The 22,441-nt window shown below is 39.4% G+C and overlaps 2 protein-coding genes across 7 annotated transcripts in view; one reads left to right on the top strand and one right to left on the bottom strand.

Annotated features, from left to right (window-relative positions):
• Positions 1-1,584: 1,584 nt before the first annotated feature.
• On the bottom strand, positions 1,585-12,386 carry slc2a13b (solute carrier family 2 member 13b). Of its 4 annotated transcripts, XM_053640978.1 has the most exons (14): positions 12,333-12,369; positions 11,581-11,702; positions 11,038-11,494; positions 10,777-10,936; positions 9,175-9,383; positions 8,927-9,035; positions 6,807-6,970; positions 4,862-4,982; positions 4,584-4,709; positions 4,367-4,485; positions 3,499-3,651; positions 3,025-3,188; positions 2,456-2,524; positions 1,585-2,265 (listed from the first exon to the last, which is right to left on the bottom strand). In XM_053640978.1, the coding sequence occupies exons 2-14, from the start codon at positions 11,596-11,598 to the stop codon at positions 2,257-2,259; spliced, it is 1,878 nt and encodes a 625-aa protein (XP_053496953.1). In that variant the 5' UTR covers positions 11,599-11,702; positions 12,333-12,369; the 3' UTR covers positions 1,585-2,256. The 4 variants fall into 4 exon arrangements, with proteins under 4 accessions (XP_053496953.1, XP_053496955.1, XP_053496952.1 ...); XM_053640980.1 differs by lacking the exon at positions 11,581-11,702 and having other exon boundaries at positions 12,333-12,386; XM_053640977.1 differs by lacking the exon at positions 12,333-12,369 and having other exon boundaries at positions 11,581-11,965.
• A 59-nt stretch (positions 12,387-12,445) lies between these two features.
• lrrk2 (leucine-rich repeat kinase 2) overlaps positions 12,446-22,441 on the top strand; it is a 34,656-nt gene continuing 24,660 nt past the window's right edge. For 2 of the 3 annotated variants that reach the window (XM_053641703.1, XM_053641705.1), the window contains exons 1-13: positions 12,446-12,840; positions 13,025-13,107; positions 13,192-13,301; positions 14,488-14,576; positions 16,057-16,191; positions 16,387-16,521; positions 16,845-16,976; positions 17,164-17,283; positions 19,168-19,331; positions 19,448-19,524; positions 20,035-20,141; positions 20,433-20,562; positions 21,672-21,796. In XM_053641703.1, the coding sequence (XP_053497678.1) occupies positions 12,699-12,840; positions 13,025-13,107; positions 13,192-13,301; positions 14,488-14,576; positions 16,057-16,191; positions 16,387-16,521; positions 16,845-16,976; positions 17,164-17,283; positions 19,168-19,331; positions 19,448-19,524; positions 20,035-20,141; positions 20,433-20,562; positions 21,672-21,796 (1,549 nt within the window). In that variant the 5' untranslated portion in view covers positions 12,446-12,698. The remainder of the gene's footprint in view (positions 12,841-13,024; positions 13,108-13,191; positions 13,302-14,487; positions 14,577-16,056; positions 16,192-16,386; positions 16,522-16,844; positions 16,977-17,163; positions 17,284-19,167; positions 19,332-19,447; positions 19,525-20,034; positions 20,142-20,432; positions 20,563-21,671; positions 21,797-22,441) is intronic. The other variant, XM_053641704.1, reaches the window with a different exon arrangement.

The following is a 22,441-nucleotide window of genomic DNA, read 5'->3' on the forward strand; positions in this document are numbered from 1 at the left end:
TCATGTTGAGACTGTGGTGAATCTCCTGATTACACAGCTGCACTTTTGTTGTATCATGTAGCACTCAGTTAGAGAATGCATTTATTATATACAGTATGTCACAAAAGTGAGTACACCCCTCACATTTTTGTAAATATTTGATTATATCTTTTCATGTGACAACACTGAAGAAATGACACTTTGCTACAATGTAAAGTAGTGAGTGTACAGCTTGTGTAACAGTGTAAATTTACTGTCCCCTCAAAATAACTCAACACACAGCCATTAATGTCTAAACCATTGGCAACAAAAGTGAGTACACCCCTAAGTAAAAATGTCCAAATTGGGCCCAAAGTGTCAATATTTTGTGTGGCCACCATTATTTTCCAGCACTGCCTTAACCCTCTTGGGCATGGAGTTCACCAGAGCTTCACAGGTTGCCATTGGAGTCCTCTTCCACCTCTCCATGATGACATCACGGAGCTGGTGGATGTTAGAGACCTTGTGCGCCTCCACCATCCGTTTGAGGATGCCCCACAGATTATTTATTAGTTATTTTGTTATTAAACTAATTATTTATTAGTTATTATTAGTTATTTTGAGGGGACAGCAAATGTACACTGTTACACAAACTGTACACTCACTACTTTACATTGTAGCAAAGTGTCATTTCTTCAGTGGTTTCACATGAAAAGTAATAATCAAATATTTACAAAAATGTGAGGGGTGTACTCACTTTTGTGAGATACTGTAAAATTACACTATCCATTGTTACCCAGATGAGGATGGGTTCCCTTTTGAGTCTGGTTCCTCTCAAGGTTTCTACCTCATATCTCAGGGAGTTTTTCCTTGCCACAGTCACCATCGCCTCTGGCTTGCTCATTACGGACAAATTTATCAATTTAAAATTTAGAATGGAAATGAATATATATTTCTGTAAAACTGCTTTGTGACTATTGTAAAAAGCACTATACAAATAAAACTGAATTGAATTGAGTGTACCCATGTGCCTTAGCAACATCCATTCACACAAGTAGAGTAATACAATTCTTCTCCCCACACCCTCAGTAAAAAATTATGCTACAAATTATTGTTAGCTGGAGTGGTACCATCAAAGGTACTTCCCTAGTTAGAAGAACAAGCAATGTTATTTAACACACCTTTAGCTTTAAGATAGTGGGATGAAAGGTTCTCATCCACATTAACCACACTTGCCTAACTCACATCAGAGCTTTGCCCACTATATTAAACTTAACCAGTCTGAAGTGATTTACACTGACAGACCCAACAGTGTGGGGGATTGGAGCTGAGCTCTCAACTCTCAGGTTCCATTTACAGACAGAGCTACACTGTACTGATGGGAATATCACTGTGTGACTGTGGATAGCTGACGAGTGAAAGTGAGATGCTGGGTGTTAATTACACTACATGTGGAGGCCAAAATGTTAACCATTTTTACCATAACGAAGACTGTGTCATCTGTCTGTCTGTCTGGCGTTGTAAAGGTTAGAGGTTACTCAGTCCCAAAGCTCAGCAGATTTCAGCAAGCCAGAGGCTTACACACTTTGTTATCAGCAGCTAAAGAGGTAATGAAATGAGTCAAACTGAAGAGTTAATTCTCACAAATTTTATTCAGTAGAAAAAGATGAACACAGTTTTGTCTATACAAATTAGTAACATTAATGGAATAATTGAAAGAGACAGCCTGCACAGCAGACTGGAATGTTGTTTTTGCTATTGCTGAGCTATATCCAACACCTTTCCAACAGGGGGTTCATGGACCCTAGCGGTCAGTAAAGATACTGCAGGATATCAGTGTACTTTTAAAAATATACAGTATGTACTGTGTATATAAAATATGCATATTACATATGTCATGTATATTCTATTTACAGATTGTTCTCAGATTGTTCTTTGTCTATTTTAGAAACTGTTAATCTAACATAATGAAACAGAATAATCAACATAAACAAATATATACCATTCCTTAAAGGACCAAGTTCTGATTTTCTCTCCAACTTAATATAATAATTAATATATAACTGTCAGACTTGTAAACACTTGTAGAGCATGATTTTATCCCCAAACCATACGTTTGTTTTTGTTAAATGAAGTGACAGAGCTTCTAGTTTCAACTAGATCACACCAAGACCCATTCTGACTTTGTTAACATGTACATATACAGACGCACCTTTAAAAAAGTTTCAGTTCTTTGATAATGATCTCAAAAGTGCTGTTAGTTGTTCTTGCAAGGGAAATCCAGGTATAACTGCACCATTACTGCAGCTGCAGTAGAAGATAGAAATACAGAAATAAAACTATGTTTTAAACAAATATTTATGGTACATTTTTATAAATAATTCTAGATTTTCCCCCCCACAAAAATACATAAAATTGTGAGCTTGGAAACAATGCTTAATAAATAAATAAATAAATAAATAAATAAATAAAAACCTAATAATTATTTAGTACTTACTGATATGTAAGCAATTCCTTCTTCTGGTTCCAGCGTCCCATAATGCAACTTTCCCAGATCCAAACGAGGCTACAACATTAAAATCTGCCAAGTTTAGTCAGTTGAAAAAAAATACACTATTGAGTATTTTATATATGTTAAATATAGTGTAGTAGTGGTACTAGACTTTAACCCAAACCCCACATCTTCACCAGACACCACATACCAGAGAAACCTAGAAGCATATATCCGTCTTATCTTCTATGGGAATGTAGTTATAAAATAGGAAATATTGTTCTGTACCATAACCAGAAAATATTGTTCGAGACTCTAAACAGTTCACTGGAATGCAAATCAGAATGGACCTATAATCTAGAGGACGCAAAGAAAGTTTGTCTCCAGTTCTTAGTCAGGAACAATACTTATTCTCTGAAATGCCATAAAGACCCACACTGCACAGAGACTATGAAAACTGAGATCAACACCTGGAATTCAACACCTGGAGAACTAGAAAAGAGAAGAAGAAAGTACCCATAAAATTACTCCCCATCAGAGATGTCTTCATCTGAGAGAAGGTTGCCCCCTTTTACCCTGATGTAATGTGCATGTTCGCCACCCAGTGCACCACAGGTGCAGAGTCTCTTGCTAAATAGAGTCTCAATGTCCTCCAACATGAGACCCTTGGTCTCTGGCAGACAGCCCAGCACGAAGAGGAAGCCAAGAACAGCCAGGCCAGTGTACAGGAAAAATGCACCTAGAAAAGGGGAGCAAATATTGTAAAAATAAGTTTGGTATTCTAAACATATTACAACCACATAACAAGCAATCAGAGATTAATAGGAAAAGCTAACTAAAAGGAACATGAGTAGCCTTCTGCAAGCACATTATATCTACAATTACTTGATTTACTAAAAGGTGGTTTATGAGATTCCATGCAATAATAGATATTTGAATGGATAGCACACAATTATTTCCACAATCGTGGGTTTGCTCATGTTATATGTTTTGTATAGAAATATGAAGTCAAGTCAACAGCAGGTATGGCCATTAGCCAAGATTCCTACCATAGTATGTGAGGTACTCAGCCACATGGAGGAATGTCAGAGACACGAGGACATTGAAGATCCAGTTGACGCTGGCAGAGCAAGCATTGCCTGTGCTCCGAGCCCACAGTGGATAAATCTCAGAATTCACTGTCCATGGCATGGGCCCCATTCCTTCACACACACACACACACACACACACACACACACACAAAGTGTAAGGAGAAGACCATTTGAATCGATTAGTAAGTAGTACTAGTAAGTTGGCAGGTTGGGAGAGGGTCTAAACCATTACATTACTAATCTAATCTACATTATATTGTCAAAAGTATTTGGACACCTGATCATTACAACCATGTTGAACATCCTGTTCCAGATTTAGTCGCGCACTTTGCTGTTATAATAACCTCCACTCTTCTATGAAGGCTTTCCACTAGATTTTGGAACGTGGCTGTGGGGATTTGCCCATTCAGCCACAAGTGTATTAGTGAGGTCAGGCATGTCAGACAAGAAGGCCTGGCGTGCAGTCAGAATTCCAGTTCATCCCAAAGGTGTTCAGTGGGGTTGTGGTCAGGGCTCTCTGCAGACCACTTGAGTTATTCGCTCCAAACTTCCTTTACAAACACTGTCTTTATGGAGTTTGCTTTGTGTACAGGGGCATTATCATGTTGGAACAGTTCTGGGACCCTTAGTTCCAGGAAAGGAAAATCTTAATGCTACAGCATACAAAGACATTCTAAACAGTTGTGTGCTTCCAATTTTGGGGCTCCAACAGATTGGGGACAGTCCACTATGTTTGTGATGAACCGGTGTCCACATACTTTTGGCTATATAGTGTATGTGTAGTTCCACTAATTGAACTCTAGTGAATCAGCAGGGCTGCTCTAACCTGGAGCAAAGGAGGCCAGGTAAAGGATGAGACCTAGCAATACTACCCAGGAATAGGAGGTTGGGCAGTAGTTATAGGCCCACAATGCACTTGGGTTTTCTTGGGTACCATTGAAGCACCTGGATGAAGCATAAATACATCAGATGTACCAGACAAAAAATTACATGGGAAAATAAAGACTGTTAATATGAGACTTTTGGGAGCCACAAAAACAAACCTGCCACTTGCTGCTTGCTCTGCGTTGGCTGGATTAACTGGCTCACAGGAAGAGTCTGATATGGTTGAGCCATTCTCAAAGTAACAAAAGCCACAGTTTGGATCCAGCATACACTGTTCACAAAATCTGGAAAAGTGTGTCAGAGTGCATCGGTTCATATTATTGTACTCAACTTAATGTGAAAAAACAAACAAAAACAACAACAACAACAACAAGACACTGTTAATATGCATATTCATACTGTATTAGTGCACATTAAATACGGACCACTGACTCACCCATAGTGCATGCAGGTTGAGTTAAGAGAAGTGGGTTCACTAGGGTGAAAGTTCACTGGAGGAGACGCCTGAGCAGAAAGTAGGAATCCCACAGCCAAGACAGAGAGACTGACACCAGTACCTGAGAAATGCAATGCACAATACATGTTGTACAAATTACTAAGGTTGCAGTGATTATTCAGACTAATCAATAATGTTGAATAAGAAAAATGATGTACATCGATATTTAAATTTGACTAGTTATTTATTTAACCAATAACAAATGTAAGAGAGCACAGGCCTGTGTTTTTGAGTAGAATGTAATACCATAGTGAAGTCACTGTGTGGAACTACTGAACCAAACAGCACTATGTGCAAAAATGTTTTTAGGCCCAACACTTCTGAAGCAAATTAAAAGAACACGGAAACAGATCGACAGATTTCACTTTCAACATATAGGCTTCTTGCTTAAATAAAAACAAGCCAAAAGAAGCAGTCAGACCAAAAAAAAGGTTGCTTCATGTTAAGGTTAATGTTTCAAGAAATTGAGTTGTCTTTCTGTCTCTTTCGAATATTATGATGGCTGACGAAGAGCAATAATGATGGTGGCAATGTTAGAGGAATTAGGCAAAACAAAACAACTCCAAAAAGTAAAAGTACAGTACAATGCAGTCTACACAAAATGGAGACAGCTATCACAGCAGTATGAGGACTAAAAATGCCAAATGATTGTGCTTGGCAAGTGAAATATACTAACTAGTGGACTTTATAGCCTCATATTACATTTCAATCAAACGGCTTGTTAAACTACATGGCCAAATGTTTGCGGACACCTCACCATCACACCGTGCTTTTTTGAACATCCCATTCCAGTATTTGGACACCTGACGGTTACACCCATATGTGCTTGTTAAACATCCTGTTCCAGATTTACTCCCTCTTTGTTGCTATAATATCCTTCACTCTTCTATGAAGGCTTTTCACTAAGATTTTGGAGCATGGCTGTGGAGATTTGTGCTCATTCAGCTACAAGAGCATTAGTGAGGTCAGGCACTGGTGTTGAGGAGGCCTGAGGTGCGGTGGGGTTGAGGTCAGAGCTCTGTATAGGCCACTCAAGTTATTCCACTCCAACCTTGGCAAATCATGTCTTCATTGATCTCACTTTGTGCATATTGTCGTGCTATAAAATGTTTTAACCAGGCCCCTTAGTTTCTGTAAAAGGAAATTATAATGGAAGAGCATAGAAAGACATCCTATACAATTGTGTGCTTCCAAATTTATGGCAACAGCTTGGGGACGACCAGCATATGGGTGTGATGGTCAGGTGTCCATGTACTTTTGACCATATAGTGCATTTCTTTAGATGCAACAGTGTAGCAAGTTCATTGTGAGGGTTAAGTTTAATTTAAAATGTTTAACCTTTTTGACTTGTTACAATGAATGATGACAGATGTGTATGTGATTTAGTATTAACAGTTTAGATAAAAACATAGAGAGAAAGAGCAATTCAAATCAAAATGGTTTTTTGTTTGTTTGTTTAAAACAAACTCATTTGTTATTGTTTAATGGCATTTCGAACACAGAATAATGATTAGATTACTTCTACAGGAAAAGGTCAGTAAAGTAAGATGATGTTAAGTGTTTTGTTCCTCATAGTTTCGTCTTACATTACATTATTGAAAAATATAATAAACAAAAAGCCAAATGATATTTATTGTAGCCATTCAATTGAGAAAAAATTATTTGTGGATTATTTACATGAATAATTGACTATTAAAATATGCAATTTTTGTAGCCCTACACACTACTAGAGAATAGGGAATCAAGGGAGTAAACTCCTTATGTGACTGTCTAAGACACAGTGTTATAACCTTCTAATGTTTCACTGCACATTGGAATGACCTATATGACTTGTGTGGATATATACTGCATGAATGTGAATTTTTCAGTGAGCCTGTGTCCTCACCAACAATGCTGCCCAGGATCAGCTTTCTGCGGCCCACCCGCTCCACCAGCCAAACGCCCACCAGCGTAAACAGGAAATTGGTGAATGCCGTAGCAGCAGAAAGCCAGATGGCCATCTTATCATCCCGCACTCCTGCCATCTGCAAAATTGTGGCACTATAGTACCTAAGAAAACAGGAAGACACTCTCTAATGTTTCATGATTAGGCCATGCTAACTCTCTTAAAACTCTCCATAAAACTTTCCATAATAACAACTATGGCCAGTGCAAGAACTTATTTTTCTTAAATTACAACCAGCACCACTATCCCACTCCAAAACAGTCTCAAAGCTGCTCCTTCAAGTGGTATTCTGTGATTCACAATGAGAGATGTGTGTAGGTAATACAGAAATGGGAAATGCCAACCACCATGATTGTGGGCAAACAGGAAAGAAGTTGCTCAAAAAACTTTGTAATTAAGTTACAAAAAGTGGAGCAGGTAGCCTCATACAACGTCTTCATAAATCAGAAACTGCAGTGTTACAGCCTTGATTCAAATTAAGATTATAATTAGTTGAATGGAGTTAAAGTGCAATTAAAGTGTTTCTGGAAGGCCTCAGATCAAATCAACATTAATGTGACATTTAAAAAAATACTGAGATTATTTAAACTTTCCAAATGATTTAAAACAAGCTCTTTTTTTACCATTTGGTAATCATTTATAGGGATGCGCCGATCAGGATTTTTGCAGCCGATCTCGATCGTTCAACTTTATATAAGTGATATGTAAGCTTTCTGTTGACAGTCACTGTTAACCTTTTTTTTTTTCAGAAAAAGTAATACCACAGATGTTGCCTCGGTTATATTATTTACACTTATTTGCAGATCGGCCAAATTTAGAGACTACTCGAGTCATAGAATGTGACCATAATCAAACCGATACTGATTGGCGGCAGATCGATCGGTGCATCCCCAATCATTTAGTCTCTATTAATATTATAGTCTCTATTAAAAAGTCCTCCTGACAAAATGGACATTTTCAAATAAGAAGTGGTCTAACCAGCTGTGACCATTTCTGCAACTGAACAATCATGTTAATCAAGTTTTGCTTCATTTTCTTTTAATTTTGGGGGTGGAGTGCAAAGAACACAATTTTTCAAGTTTTCATGAACAAATAAGGCTATAGAGCGGTCCATAGCATTAATCTAGGACACTATGAAATGTAAATATGGGTTTTCATGTGGAACCACAGATGAGTTCACTAAATAACTAATTTAGCATAATATGCCGAGACCAACGGACTTTGATCTCTGCTTCCTTGTGACTGCAGCTATAATACTTATTCATGTGCTTTCCTGGTTCAAGGAATGCTTCACTCAAGATAATTAAGATTACTTTTTTACTCACTGTCAGACCTGTAAAGTAAAGTTACCACTTACAATATATTTTAATGACAGATGTGATGTGGAAATGTGATGAAGTTTTCTGAACAGGTGATACCATTTTGGCACCCTTTGGACTCATTTTCAGACCTTTTGTAACAATTTGTTTAGGCTCCAGCTGCTTTCAGTGGTTTGAGTCTATGCATATCTAGGCAGTGGTGTTTGAGCTAAGGTTCTAACTTGCTGACTACAAGGTCATGAGTTCAAATCCCAAGTTGCCATTGTCAGACCCTTGAGTAAGGCCTACCTCTCCAAGGGTCACGGCTGACCCCCACTTTCTAACAAGCTGGCATATGTGAATATTTTTCCTCACTATGCAGAACTTGTGCATCACATTAAAAGCTTTGTATGCGGTCTTCTTTAACTACAACAAATGAGGAAATCAAAAACCTCACTACAGGAATGAAAAATGTGGCATGAAAATCAGTTAAAATATGACTAATCCTATACAAAACAAAGCATTTCTTTAAAGATGTAATGTGTTTGCACTCTAACATGCTGCTGTGCAAAAGGTTACAACCCAAGTCCAATCTTAAATGACCAGAAAGGTCAAGCCTAGACAAAATGTCTGGACTCTGTTGTTTGAAGTAGTCTCCTACATTAGCAGCCAATATTGTTACAGCAACATTTAACAGCAAACTGCTTTTCCACTGAATACTGGTCACACTTATCAGCAGCATACAGTCAGTGAATGTCTTACATTACAGTATTAATTCCAGAGAGTTGCTGGAACATCTGGAGGCCACATCCCACAATGAGAGCTCTCCGAACAGAAGCACAGGCCAGGATACGGCACAGAACTGGTCCCTCTGACAAATGGTCAAGAAAATGTAGTATATTATAACTTTGTGGGAATGACCCATATCACTATTGTTCAGTTCTTTGCAGAGCCATCATCACATTGTTTCACATCTGAGAATTGAAACCTAATCCTGAAGTGCTGCTTACGTCCTGCTTCCTTTTCCTCCTCTTCAACAATGCCCTGGATACTTTCGTACTCTTCATTCACACTCTCTGTGGCTCGGATCTGCGTGAGCACCTCCCGGGCCTGCTGAGAATAGCCTTTCTGCAGGAGCCAGCGAGGACTCTCAGGCAAGAAGAAGAAGAATCCCCCAAACTGCAGCACAGCTGGGACTACTGACAGACCCAGCATATACCTATAGAGCATTTACACACACACACACACACACACACACACACACACTATTTAAAATACGAGTTACATTTCTCTACAAACACCTCATTTGTGACCCATTAATGATAGTAAAAATGAGAGTAAGACTTGCCCCCTTATTCTCAAAGCAGACAATATGTAATAATCATGTAAGCAAATTCTTACTGTGTTATCACAGATTGGATTGAATTCAATGTAGCAACTCAGCTGCTTTTGGCTAAAATAACTCCAATTAGATGCATCTTATTCATGTGCATAGCTCAAGGGTTCCCAAACATTTCCAGGGCAAGGCCCCCCAAATGGCATTAACATTTGACTGAGGCCCCCCTTTTGCAAGATGTCTTTAAAACACATTAAAAATACAGACTTCTGAATATATCCCCCTTTTTTTAAAATTAATAATTACATCTTACATCACATAAGGAATTGATTGTGTCTGTGTGTGGTTGTCTGAAAAAAAAATCATGTATTTATTTATTTTTCACACCAAATTGTTGAGGCCCCCTGGGCGCCCCGGCGACCCCGGCCCCCATTTTGAAAACCACTGGTATAGCAAAGCACTACTGTTATTTATTAATAGCCTCTGTAAATCAACACACATCTAACTGGGACTCTATGGACGAAAAAAAAAACATATCTAATATCCAATAGTGGGATGTAATGCATTATGACTAAGCTGTCAGTTCACACTGTATATTAAAATGTTAAATTAGTCTGTGTGACATCGAGTCCAATATGAAAGCCAGGTTTCAAAACTTCAAGTAAGCTCAGTGCAATTATTTTAACAATTCAGTATTAGCATCTCTATAGGATACTCATTTCTTACTCGATCTTTCTCAAGTTCTTCTTCAGCCCCCACCCCCGAGTCCCTCTGCTTATATATTTTTTTATTGTTTATCCTAGCCAACCTATTTCTACTTTACCTTCGTCCTCTCAAAAAAAGCAGTGGTCGCCAAACACTAGTCCAGGAGTACAATGTCCCGGTTTGTTTTTCCTGCTCTAGTACACCGGATATAACTGATGAGCTCATTAAGACTCCCTTTCTGAGTCCACATGAAGGAGAGAAAACACTCAAATATTCAGGGCAGGGGTTCTCTCAGGCTTTAGTGGTTAGGAGATTTGCTTTGCACCTCCAGGGTTGGGGGTTTGAATCCCGCCTCCACCCTGCGTGCGTGGAGTTTGCATGTTCTCCCGGTGCTTCGTGGGTTTCCTCCGGGTACTCCGGTTTCCTCCCCTAGTCCAAACACATACATTGTGTCATCTCTAAAATGTCAGTAGTGTGTGAATGTGTGTGCAATTGTGGCCTGTGATGGGTTGGCACCCTGTCCAGGGTGTCCCCTTGGTTGTGCCCATTCAGTTTTTTTGGCACTTCATACCTCCAGCCATTGTGGCTCATGTAACTGAACGCTCCATCCACAACGCTGGCTATGAACTGACCGCCTGTGATAAACAGCGTGTTTACGGTGACCAGCTGACCCCGAAGCTGAGGAGGAGACACTTCAGCTATGTAGACCGGCACGGTCATAGATGCTACTCCTATAGGGGTAAATCAACACACATTCGAGTGTTCTGTAGCATTTACTTCATTGCTTCCCCCCCCAAAAAAAATCAAACACAATGTCAAATTTGTGACTTACCTATGCCAAGACCAACAGTAAGCCTGCCGATAAGAAGAAACACTTTATCAGGTGCGACGCTCAAAATGATCCCCCCTGCAGTAAAAATGAAGCTGGCCAGCATGATACACTTCCGGCGGCCGTACAGTCCGTTCAGGTATCCGCCCGCTAGAGCTGAGAGCGCCGCCGCACCTACAGTGCTGGAGACCAGCAACTCCTGCCAAAACGCGCTCAGGTTCATCTCTTTCTTGAGCAAAAGCATGGCACCAGACACCACTCCGGTGTCATAGCCGAAGAGGAAGCCGCCCAGAGCGGAGAAGAAGGCGAGGACGTAGACAAACCTCGAGGACCCATCCTGGGTGTCGGAGCTTCCCACCGGCTGAGTTGCAGCAGCGCGCGCTCTGATCAGACTGCGCTCGTCCTCCACTCTCATCGCGCTGTCTGTCACCTGCTCCATGATCTGCAGCTCATAACCATCCTGAATCACACAGCAGCACGAGACACACGTCATGACAATAACACGCCCATTTACATCACACGACCCAGTTTGCTTTCAACACGTACCTTTAAAACAGCACTCATCTAACAGCAGCAGTAAGAGCATTTGAGAAGTGACGTTTCACGCCTTTGACCGATGGATGTCCGAATCCTGAACTAGTCGGTGTAATATAATTTCATAATGATGCCTGTAGGGATAGCAGAAAATATCCAGCGCTCTTATCTAATCCCGCAAGGTACAGAAATAGGTTAGACGCCCAAACATTCTAACCTACGAGAAACATCATATCCCTTGCAGTTTGTTAGGAGTAGGACGCCATGTTAAATTGTTTCAATGAGAAGAGGGCGGAGTCATGTGCCACTGATGTCATCGAGGTGCGTGTCTTGACGTGACAAACACAAGTCCCTCCCACATACAGCGTCATGCGTCCCAAAAAGATGAATTAGCTTTAAAACATCGTTAAAATGGGAAACGAACGCCCCCCCCCCCAAGTTAAACTATTTAATAATTTTTAATTAAAGAAAAAATATATATATAGCAACATTATACCGAATTTGAATGGAAACAACATGCATAATTAAAAAAAGGGTAAATAGTTATAGGATACTGTATTACTGTAGAGCACTTATGAAACTTAAAATGCCTACAGCAGACGTTTCAGCTGTTCTGTGGACTTGTGTTTGTGTTTCAGAAACAAACACTGAACGACGCATAAACACGCGATATTTACTGCATTAAAGTGCTTTATTCAGTAGGCTATTACAGTGCTGAATATATCACCACGATAATTACTCTTATATTATGAAGGCACTCTTACCCGTAACTGCTGTAACTGAGTTAGCTCGGTGGTCCCCCGGCAATGCGCTTCAAACTTCCTGTTTAAAGTTACAGCAGCAGTCATATGACTCCTACTGCCACAACAAGTCACGCCTGTCTGTGGGCTCTCCGAGAGACTCCCAAAATAATCGCGAAGCTTTCGGAAATAGGGAACTATGAGGTTTCCGAGCACTTTTACAAACTTTTGGCGGCTTTAGGAACTGCGCTTCGAGTCGGCGTGCTTCTACATAAGGCTGTGCTTCACCGCAACATCACCTCCGCGCACTCTTTACGCTATCTGAGGGGGAAAATGTCCTAAAATACACGTGTTTAATGTCAGAAGTGCGCCAGGACGTTAGAGGACACCATGGTGAACAAGGAGGATTTGGAAAAAAGCCTGAAAAAGCTGCTCGTGCGACTGAAGAACAATTTAGAGGAGGGAAAGCAGTTGGGCACCATGGTCCAGATCATCCAGGATCTCCTGTTTTTGGCACACACAGACGAGGGTGGTAAGCGCACACCAATGCAAACAAACGGGCTGTGATTTATACTGTAGGCTTTTGTACTGTACCACATGGGTGACGGTCGCAGACATCACACTTGTTCACACAGACTGATCTATATTTGATTGAGCTTTGTGCTTTGAGAGATATTTTAGGCGTTAAAAAAAACCCCAACACTCTGCCGTTTCAGCAGAAGAGCTGTTTAAAGACAAAAATGTCCATGAGCCACTGATGCTTCTGCTCTCATCTTGCAGCAACAGCAAACTTCAGCAGGTAAATGCCTCTGATTTCTTTCAAATGCGTTTTCTGTTAGCTTCCAACACTGTTAATGGATGAAACACTGTCATATTGATTAAGGTGGGATGGTCCCTGCTGTGCCGGTTGATGGAGATCTGTCCCCTGACCCTGGACAACCTGGTCCATCCCGCGCGAGCTGGAAAGGACTGGGAGGTTTTACGGGTGCACCAGTAAGTGTTCAGGGATTTCCATTCATAAAGATAATGTGTATCTGGGAATCAATATAGAGTAGGGATGCAACGAAATGAAAATTCTTGGCCTAAGCCGAAACCTAATATAATAAAAAAAACTTGGCCGAAAGCCGAAGGCCGAATACCAAACACGTTTTTTCGCGTTTTTTCCATTTATTTTGCCATTTTTTTCACCGTAAATTAAATAGTCAAAATGTGCTTTTTACTATTTTGTCCTGCTTTTCAAAGAAAAAAATCAATTACAAAAAGTACAATTTCAAAATATTTATTTAACACTGAACTTTTCATTCCAGCAGGCATAGGCTACCAACAAGGCACAATATAACTTTAAATAAATGAATTAGTAAAATAAAAATATTTGGATGCGGTCATCTTTGAGCCCCCTTGAATAGCCTATGTTGGGCCTATAACTGACTGCTGAAAGAATGTAACACTCTGTAGCCTACAACTAAAAAGTGCATTAAAAAGTGCATGGACAAGAGTAAAAAATGGTTCTACTCGGTTCGATACGGCTGATTATATTGGGGATATATACCGCTCGCGTCCCTGTACACCTTGCGGAGTATTATAGTAGATATAGTATATTTAGATACGTTGTTAATGTTCTGTTCCCTTAAATAAATAGGTCTTTACCTGCTTCCGTACTCTACTCCCTTACGTCTCGCGACGTGACAGAATACTCTGGAACAGAAACAAATCAAATGCACGTCTCCACAGTAAACAATGTCACGGTTGTCAACATCCGAAGAGCATGCGCTCGTGCACGTAGCACGTGCATGCGCGCACCCCCTCATCTCTCCGAGCGCGCTGCCAGAAGTGGAGGTCATGAAATTCGCGCGTCTCACTCTGGTTGCTAGGCTATTTGGCGCGTGATTAAACACATCATTGTTCGGTCAAATTTATTCGGCCTTTTTTTTCGCTATTTTCAGCCGAATAATTTCGGTTGCCGAACATTCGGTGCATCCCTAATATAGAGTGTGGCATTAACATGAAACTGCAAGAGAAATGAAGAAAGTGAAAGCAGCCTTGTCTTACCTCTTTTCTCGTTGTTGTTGTCCTGTTTGTTCACGAGTGGAGAAGACGAGAGTTAATAAGATTGATTTAACTCAATTCACTGTGTATTTGAGGTTTTATTTATCTGTCCTTGTGTGCGTGTGTCTTACAGGCAGATTCTAAACATGCTGACTTTGCATCAAAAAGACCTGAACGTGATAATGGTAGGGCTGCGAGCTCTAGCCTTGTTGCTGAAGTCAGGTACGCTGACTCTCTCAAGCCCCTATTATTACATATTCACATCATTAAACTACAGGATAGTTTTCACGATAAGGATCAGAATAATGAATAATCTTGTCACACTTGACTGACTAGAGTTTGAGCCTCTGTGTGTTTCAGAAGCCCCTCTAAATTGTGTTTATACAGAGCGTCTGACAGTTTAATAGATTTCAAATAGCTCCTAAACAAGCACTATTGATCAGGGAGAGTGGTCTGGTAATTATTTCTATCCAGAAGTAGACAGGCACTGCTGCAACTACTTTACAGCATGACTAGTCTATTTTAAGCTCCAGCTGCTTGCCAGGTACAGCAGAGTCACAGGCTACAGTAACAGTAATGTCCATCAGTATTTCTTTATGTACCCTGCATTTAATGTGTTGCACTCATTTACAGTCTTTTTGTTATGTAGACAACAGATAATGTAATTAGGTTTACTGCGAGGAGCCAAAATCTCATAACATTTTCATAAAGTCAGTGAAGTATGCTATTATGTTGCTAATGAATGATATAATTATCTTTTTATTTACACGGCATAATTCATTGACATTATAGCTTGCTTTTTATTGGTGTTAAATCTTATTATTCAGTAACTACTGTGACTTATTCAGTAGCTGCACTCAAACTGGTTTGAAAGGTATGCAGTTATGAGAGTGAGAATTGTAAGTGTGGGTTTTGTTTACATTTTTTGCTTTTTGGAAATCCTTACTTGTGTGTGGGTACTTTGTTTGTGATCCACTTTGTTTTTCATTTCCAATTTATGTTTCTGTCAGCCTTTAAAAGACTAACCAAAACTTGTAATACACTGTGTGGCATTTGATGTTCATGGAAAATAGGTTTCAGATGTAAAAACAGCCAGTGTAAGAGAGATGTGTCGCTTTTTGCTAAGTGTTGTACTATTGCTGTATTTCAGGGTTGTCCAGTCTTATCCGGAAAGGGCCGGTGTGGGTGCAGGTTTTCATTCCAACCAAGTAGAAGCCAAACCTGAGTCTATTGAACGCCAAGCTCAACTGATTAAACATGTGGAATCAGGTGTGGCTCCTGCTTGATTGGAATGAAATCCTGCACCCACACTGGCCCTTTGCGGATAAGATTGGACACCCCTGCTGCATTTAGTTTTTTATTTTTCTTTATTATTTATCTTTATCAATCACACTATTTGACTGAAAAACTTGTGATTTATCCAGTAATATTATTTATAGTACATGCACACTGTATTGAGTCTGATGAGATTTTGTAGTCACTCTGTGATATCATCTATATCAGGGGTGTCCAGTCTTATCCGCAAAGGGTCGGTGTGAATGCAGGTGTTCATGCCAGCCTTGGTTGACTCCTGCTTGATTGGAATAAAATTCTGCACCCACACCAGCCCTTTGTGGATACGATTGGACACCCCTGATCCATATGAACAAGCAGAACATACTGTAGAACCAACAACAGCGTATGTGTTATGTGTGTGTGGCAGATGAGCTGACGTTGCTGGTTCTCGAGGAGGAGATGGATGTGTTTCAGTTGGTGGTGGAGGCCATGAAGGCTTTTCCTCACAGTGAGGAGCTGCAGCTCCAGGGCTGCTCTGCTCTCTGCTTGCTACTGGAGAGAGGTGCTATTCACACTTAGTGCTGGTTAATTATTTAGCAATACTGACTCCTGAGTGGAACAGCCTGACTTGTAAACTGTTCAGTGACACCTGTGATTATTGCTGATTTTGTCTCTTAGGTGATTTATACTATTATAGCTGTACTGCAGTGCTATTTATTGTTTTGTGTGTGTGTATTTGTGTGTGTTTACTCCCCAGTTCCAGAGGAACATAAGGTGGAGTTTATTGAGAAGAAGGATCATGCTGTAGTTCTGAATGTGCTCAGGAGGTTCAAGGACAGTGAGAGTGTGGTGTTTTCTGCACTGCAGGTTCTCATACCATTGGCTGAGCCTGGTAAGACATGGTGTATTAATGTTTCTGTTTATCTATTGTCTATAATCCATTTCCTGTGATGTTATGAGCATAACGTAATGGAAGGATTTACTCAAAAGACATGGGTATAATGCAGTAATTACATTAGTGGATTTTGGCTTGGGGTATCCGCAAAGTAATAAAATCTATTACTAACATCTGTAATATCCATTCAGGATAATTGGAACCAGTTTAAACATGTAATTACATAAAGCACTTTGATTCATACATAACAACACTGCGTGATGAGGCAAGAACCATGATAAGAATCTCACTGCATGTTTGTCTGTTTATCTTGATTCTAGCAAGCAATGTAGAGACTCTGATGTCCAAGACTGAAAAATGCTACAGTTTAGTGTGTCAGGTGGTGGAGGCGTTCTCAGAATCAGAGGCTGTACAGGAACTGGGGTGCAGCCTGCTGCGGAAATTTACTTCAGGTGGGCAGAAGTCAAGCACAGAAATCATGACAAGAAGTGCCTTTATACTACTCATTTGGACTTGATAGTCACTGCCAGTGCAATGGTAGTCAGGTTCAACCTGCTTCTACTGTTAAGCTTAGATTTTTATCCAGGGTGAATTCATTTCTCTTGTGAAGAATTTACTTTGTAAGTTTCTACGTTTCAGAAAGTTACTTCAACATCTTGGTGCTGAATGGTGTGCACAGAGTGGCAGTGAAAGCATGTCTGTCCTACCCTGACAATGGCAAGATCCAGGCTGCTGCGCTGTCCTGTCTGGCTGCACTCAGTGAGTCTTCCACTGCCGAGGAGGGTCTCATAACTATTTATGACTACAATAACATTATTAAGGAATAGTAGGGCTGGGCTATATATCGATATAATAACATGATCATGATAAATGATTACACGATATGCTTTTCTGAGATATCGTTGGTTTGATGGTGTATTTTTTTTTATGTTTTTAATCATTACAAATTAAATAGTACTGAATGGATGCCATTGATCTGACATAATTTAAAAAAAAACAACTTAATCTTGTTTGTCTTTGTAGGCATTAAAGTAACATCAAAGTCAGTTTAACAGTTTTTTTTGTTTATTTTACTACTGTTTTGTGGACAGTTTGTTAGCTAAATTATATATTGTGTTACGCATTGCATATCGTAGAAATGTCCTCAAGTACAAGCACAATCCTGAAAAAGTTGGGACAGTACGGAAAATGCTAATAAAAACAAAAAGCAGTGATTTGTAAATGTACTTTGACTTGTATTTAAACAAAAAACCTGTAAAGACAAGGTATTTGATGTTTTACCTAATCAACTGCATAGTTTTTGAAGATAAATGTTTATTGTTGCATAAACAGAGAGTGTGGGTGCTAGCATGACCTGCCTGCAGTCCTGACCTGTCTCCAGTTGGGAATGTGTGGTGCATTATGAAATGCAAAATAAGGCAACTAAGGCCCCGTACAGTTGAGCAGCTGAAGAAATTAATAATGGATGAATGGGGGAAAATTCTCCTTGCTAAACTTAACCAACTGGGGTCTTCAGCGCCCAAACGCTTAATAAGTGTTATTAAAAGAAAAGGTGATGTTACACAGTGGTAGACACTCGATTGTCAAAACTTTTTTGGAGTGTGTTTCAGTCGTCACATTTGAAATGAGTGTATAAATTAAATAAAATTAACAAAGTAAAACATCAAATAATGTGTTAATAGTGTGTTTTCAATATAGTACAGGGTGAATAGAATTTTCAAATGACTCTTTTTGTTTGCTTTTTTTTGGCATTTTCTATACTGTCCCAACTTTTTCGGAATTGGGGTTGTATCATGATATGGTATTTTTGTCATATCGCCCAGCCCTAAGGAATATTACTGTATTATTAGTAGTATTTGTTAACATTTCACTGATTGTGTACACATTTTCAGTTTAATGATGAATTGTTTTAGGTTGCTAATATAAGATTCATCACTTATTAATAAACTATTAAGTAAGGAATAGCAAATGATGGACCATGCTGTTGTATGAAAATAATCCACGCCATGGTGGTTTGATATGGCTTAGCGCAAAGTGGATAATTTTTGTATAATAGCACAACCTAAAGTGTGTACTTCTTATAGCTTATAGCGCTTTGCCAACAATTACAATTTTCAGTTTATTAAGGAACACACTTATTATCTTATATAGAACGTCTGTTAGACAAGTTAGTTCCTTTATCACTTGCGTTATAGCAGTTGTATAAAGCTGTTTCCTCACCAGCCTTTTTTTCTCTCTCTTGAAGTTAATGGGAAAAAACCAGCTTGTCATATTACAGAGAAACCAAAGAACTCAAACTTCTCTGTCCTAAAGACTCTCCTGTGTCGGGAAACTTCCTGAATTTTACAAAGTGTGGATAACCAAGAATACTACCATAAACGTTCCATATACGTCTCCTTTCAGAAATGTTTTCCTTTGTTTAACAACAACACTCTATTACTATAAGAACAATAATGTTTTAGGATTAGAGCATTAATGCAAACCTGTGATTTATGTCACAGCTGGAACTACTGTTTGAGCTGCTGTGATGAAATGAATACGCTTCTTCGAGAATTCAACCCTGCTGTAGTATCATCAGCAATAAAATGTTGTTCAGTTCTTAATTAAGCTGAAGTAAAGACCACCTGACTATTGATCTGACAGCAAAGACAATCCTGGAGAATGAAGACCTCAAGAAGACATACAGTGAGGATGAGGATGATAGAGGTAAAGAAGATGACAAGGACAACAATGATGAGGAAAGCCTGGTTTGGAGAGAGGCTTGCTGCACAGCTTTAGAGAGACATAGTGACAATGCTGAAGTGCAGGTCAGCAACGTGGCCTTTCTTTATCGCCGTTGACATGTTATGCAAACTCTTTTTATGTATATGGTATGTGATGCATATTAATTTCTTGGTCTTCCTCTTATTCTGTGTATCATCAGGAGGCTGCTTGCTGGGCATTAAACAGCTTGTTGCTCTATGGCAGTGCACGCAATATATATGAGGAACCCAACGAAAGGTGAGTGAAGAAATGACAACACATTACTCAATTGCTGTATTTCATATCTGATTTTATCCTATACAAAAATAGTTTTTATAAAATGTCTTTTTTTTTTAAGTCAACACACTGTAAAAAGATCAGATTAGTTCTCCTAAACTTCACGTTGTATGGATTACAGCAAACTGGTGTTTTAGTTTCAATAGACCAAACGGCATGAGGAGGAAGTCTGTAAAATTTCCGCTGTGGGTGCAGAGCTTGCATGTTCTCCCCATGCTTTGGGGTTTCCTCCGGGTTTCCTCCAACAGTCCAAAGACATGAGTTGTAGACTGATTGGCATTTCCAAATTGTCTGTAGTGTGATGGGTTGCCACCCCTGTCCAGGGTGTCTCCCACCTTGTGCCCCAAGTACCCTGTGATAGGCTCAAGGCTCTCCCACGACCCTGTATCGGATAAGCGGTATGGAAAATTGATGGTTAGATGGAAACAAATCTCTGTCTAACTGTCTCTGTTTCTCTTTCTCTGTTGATAGGCCTCCTGTGTATATACAGGTAATGACTGTGATGCTTGTGCACTCCTCAAGCTTTGGTGTTTTTCAGGCTGCTGCATCTACATTGGGCACACTCATACGCCGACACAGTAAGTTAGCACAGTCAATGTATATAAATCTTACATTTGGCCATATTTCCTTATGAAATACTACTAATGTTATTTTTTTTATGTTTTAACAATTATTTGTGTTGTGCTTGTGTGTTGTTAGTAGTTGTTTTTTAAAACAATAATAGACGATATGAAAGCATTTTTTGCAATCAATAAAATGCATCATAGCAGTGAATATTCCTGTATTAGAGTACAGTATTAGGCAAGTTTATGTGAATTATAATGTGTGTATGTGTGTGTGTGTGTTTGTTTCTGTGTGTGTGCTCTCAGGTAAGATGAGGTCTCGGCTCCTGGCCAGTGGCATTCATTACAACATTGTGGATCTGATGAAGAGACATGCCAACTCCATCGAAGTGTGTGAGAGTGCCTGCAGGCTTCTATACACACTTTTCCAGGGAGGGTAGGAGAAGATTCATTACTTTATGTGCACTGCCCTCCCAAAGTATTGGCGCTCTTTCGTGAAAATGCAAACACAGATAAATATATAAAAAGAATAACCCATACATGGCATTTTGACATGACAAAGTATATTTAAGTTTTAACTTTAAGTGTGTTATGTGTGCTGTATGTATGCTCGTTAACAAAATATCGGCAACCACACAATTAATACGGTGTGATACCTGCTCTGGAGATAATAATAGCACTGAGTCTAATGGAGGAGAGGTCTACTTCTCCATTCAGCTGTGTGCAGTTCTCTCTTAAAATGGTTTAAGTATTGCACAAATATGGAGTCTGTGGTGTTCATTTGTGTTTCTTGAACCATTTCGTTGTTGATTATAATTATCTTGTTGAAAGCTCTATCACCTGGCAGAGGCAACCAGATTTTGGGCTGGTACTGAAGCTATCAATTTTCAAAACAGCCCCTGAACCACCAGCCACAAAATAGCAACAAAGTGGGATATAAGATACTTTTTCATGTATGCAGTCTCCTTCGCAAGACATGCTGATGTTATGCATAACCAGAAAGGTTGCTTTTGTTCTTATCTGATCTAATTGGTCTCGGGGAACATTTTGTGAGATCCTCTTTCTTGTGTTTGACAGTTGCCAATTACAGCGGGGGAAATAAGTATTGGACTCGTCAAAATTTCTTTCAGTAAATATATTTCCAATGAGGCTATTCACATGAAATAGCCTGATATTAATTTGCACAGATTATTTCAGCTGGTTCCTTGCCTTACCTTGTCTTTCTTAGCGTGTTCAATACTTTTTTCCTGTGTCATTCCACTTTATTACACATAACTTTATTTATGGACTTTAATGTTATGAATTCTTATATTTCCAGATTTGTTGAGTTAATACTGATGTCTGGTGAAAATTTCATGTGAATAGCCTCATTAGAAATATATTTACTGAAAAAAATGTCGACGTGTCCAATACTTATTTCCTCCACTGTATGTTTGCTTATTTTATGAAGCATAACAATACTTCTGGAGGGCACTGTACATCTATGTTTCTCTCAGTGAATGTCATGTATTCTCATTCCTCACCACTGTCTCTGTCTGCCAGCAGGAGTGCGAGTCTGGACGAAGGGAGCATGGCTCTAGGTCAGATTTTGATTGCCATGAAGGATCATAACTACCAGCCTGAGGTACAATTGGAAGGGCTGAGAGCCAGCCTGGTGCTCCTTAACCCGGGTAAGAGCCCTGATAGAGAACTTAGCCTCAGCACAGAGCTTCTAGCTTACTACATAGTGCGCATAAGCAATTTTTGTCCTTAAGATTCAAGATTTTATTTGTCACATACACAATTATATACAGCATAGTGTAATCACAGTGAAATGAAAACAAATTACATTGTGTTTAGGTATTGTCATATTCTACCTGGTATATTAGTTATTTTTTCATCATTAAACTTTATACATTGGCTCAGTTTCTTTTATACTTGTGTAATGCCGAGATTATCTTGGAGTAGCAGGGTGAAATGAAAGCTTTAAGCTTTAAAGTATTAAGCATTAAATGTGCATTAGTCAAGATTATTCAAAATTAGTCAAGAGTGGCTCTCAGTGGTTAAGTATGTGGCTTGTAGTGTTCAGCTAGCGTTATTACAGTATTAGCAAGCATTATTTTGACAAGCACACCCAGCCATTCAACTGCTTGAACGTTATAACAGTCTAAACATGCGAAATTCAGCTCACACTGATGAGAATCTGGAAGAGTGCCTTTGCTGTCCTGTTTTTCTGTGTAATGAGGTTTTGTGCTTTTAGCTCCAGGGATTGCATTGTATGCGTTGCTAATTAAATGATCATTCAAGTTATAAGCCTATAAATATGAAATATGGTG

Source organism: Ictalurus furcatus, chromosome 14, assembly GCF_023375685.1.
Source record: "Ictalurus furcatus strain D&B chromosome 14, Billie_1.0, whole genome shotgun sequence".
Taxonomy (NCBI): Eukaryota; Metazoa; Chordata; class Actinopteri; order Siluriformes; family Ictaluridae; genus Ictalurus; species Ictalurus furcatus.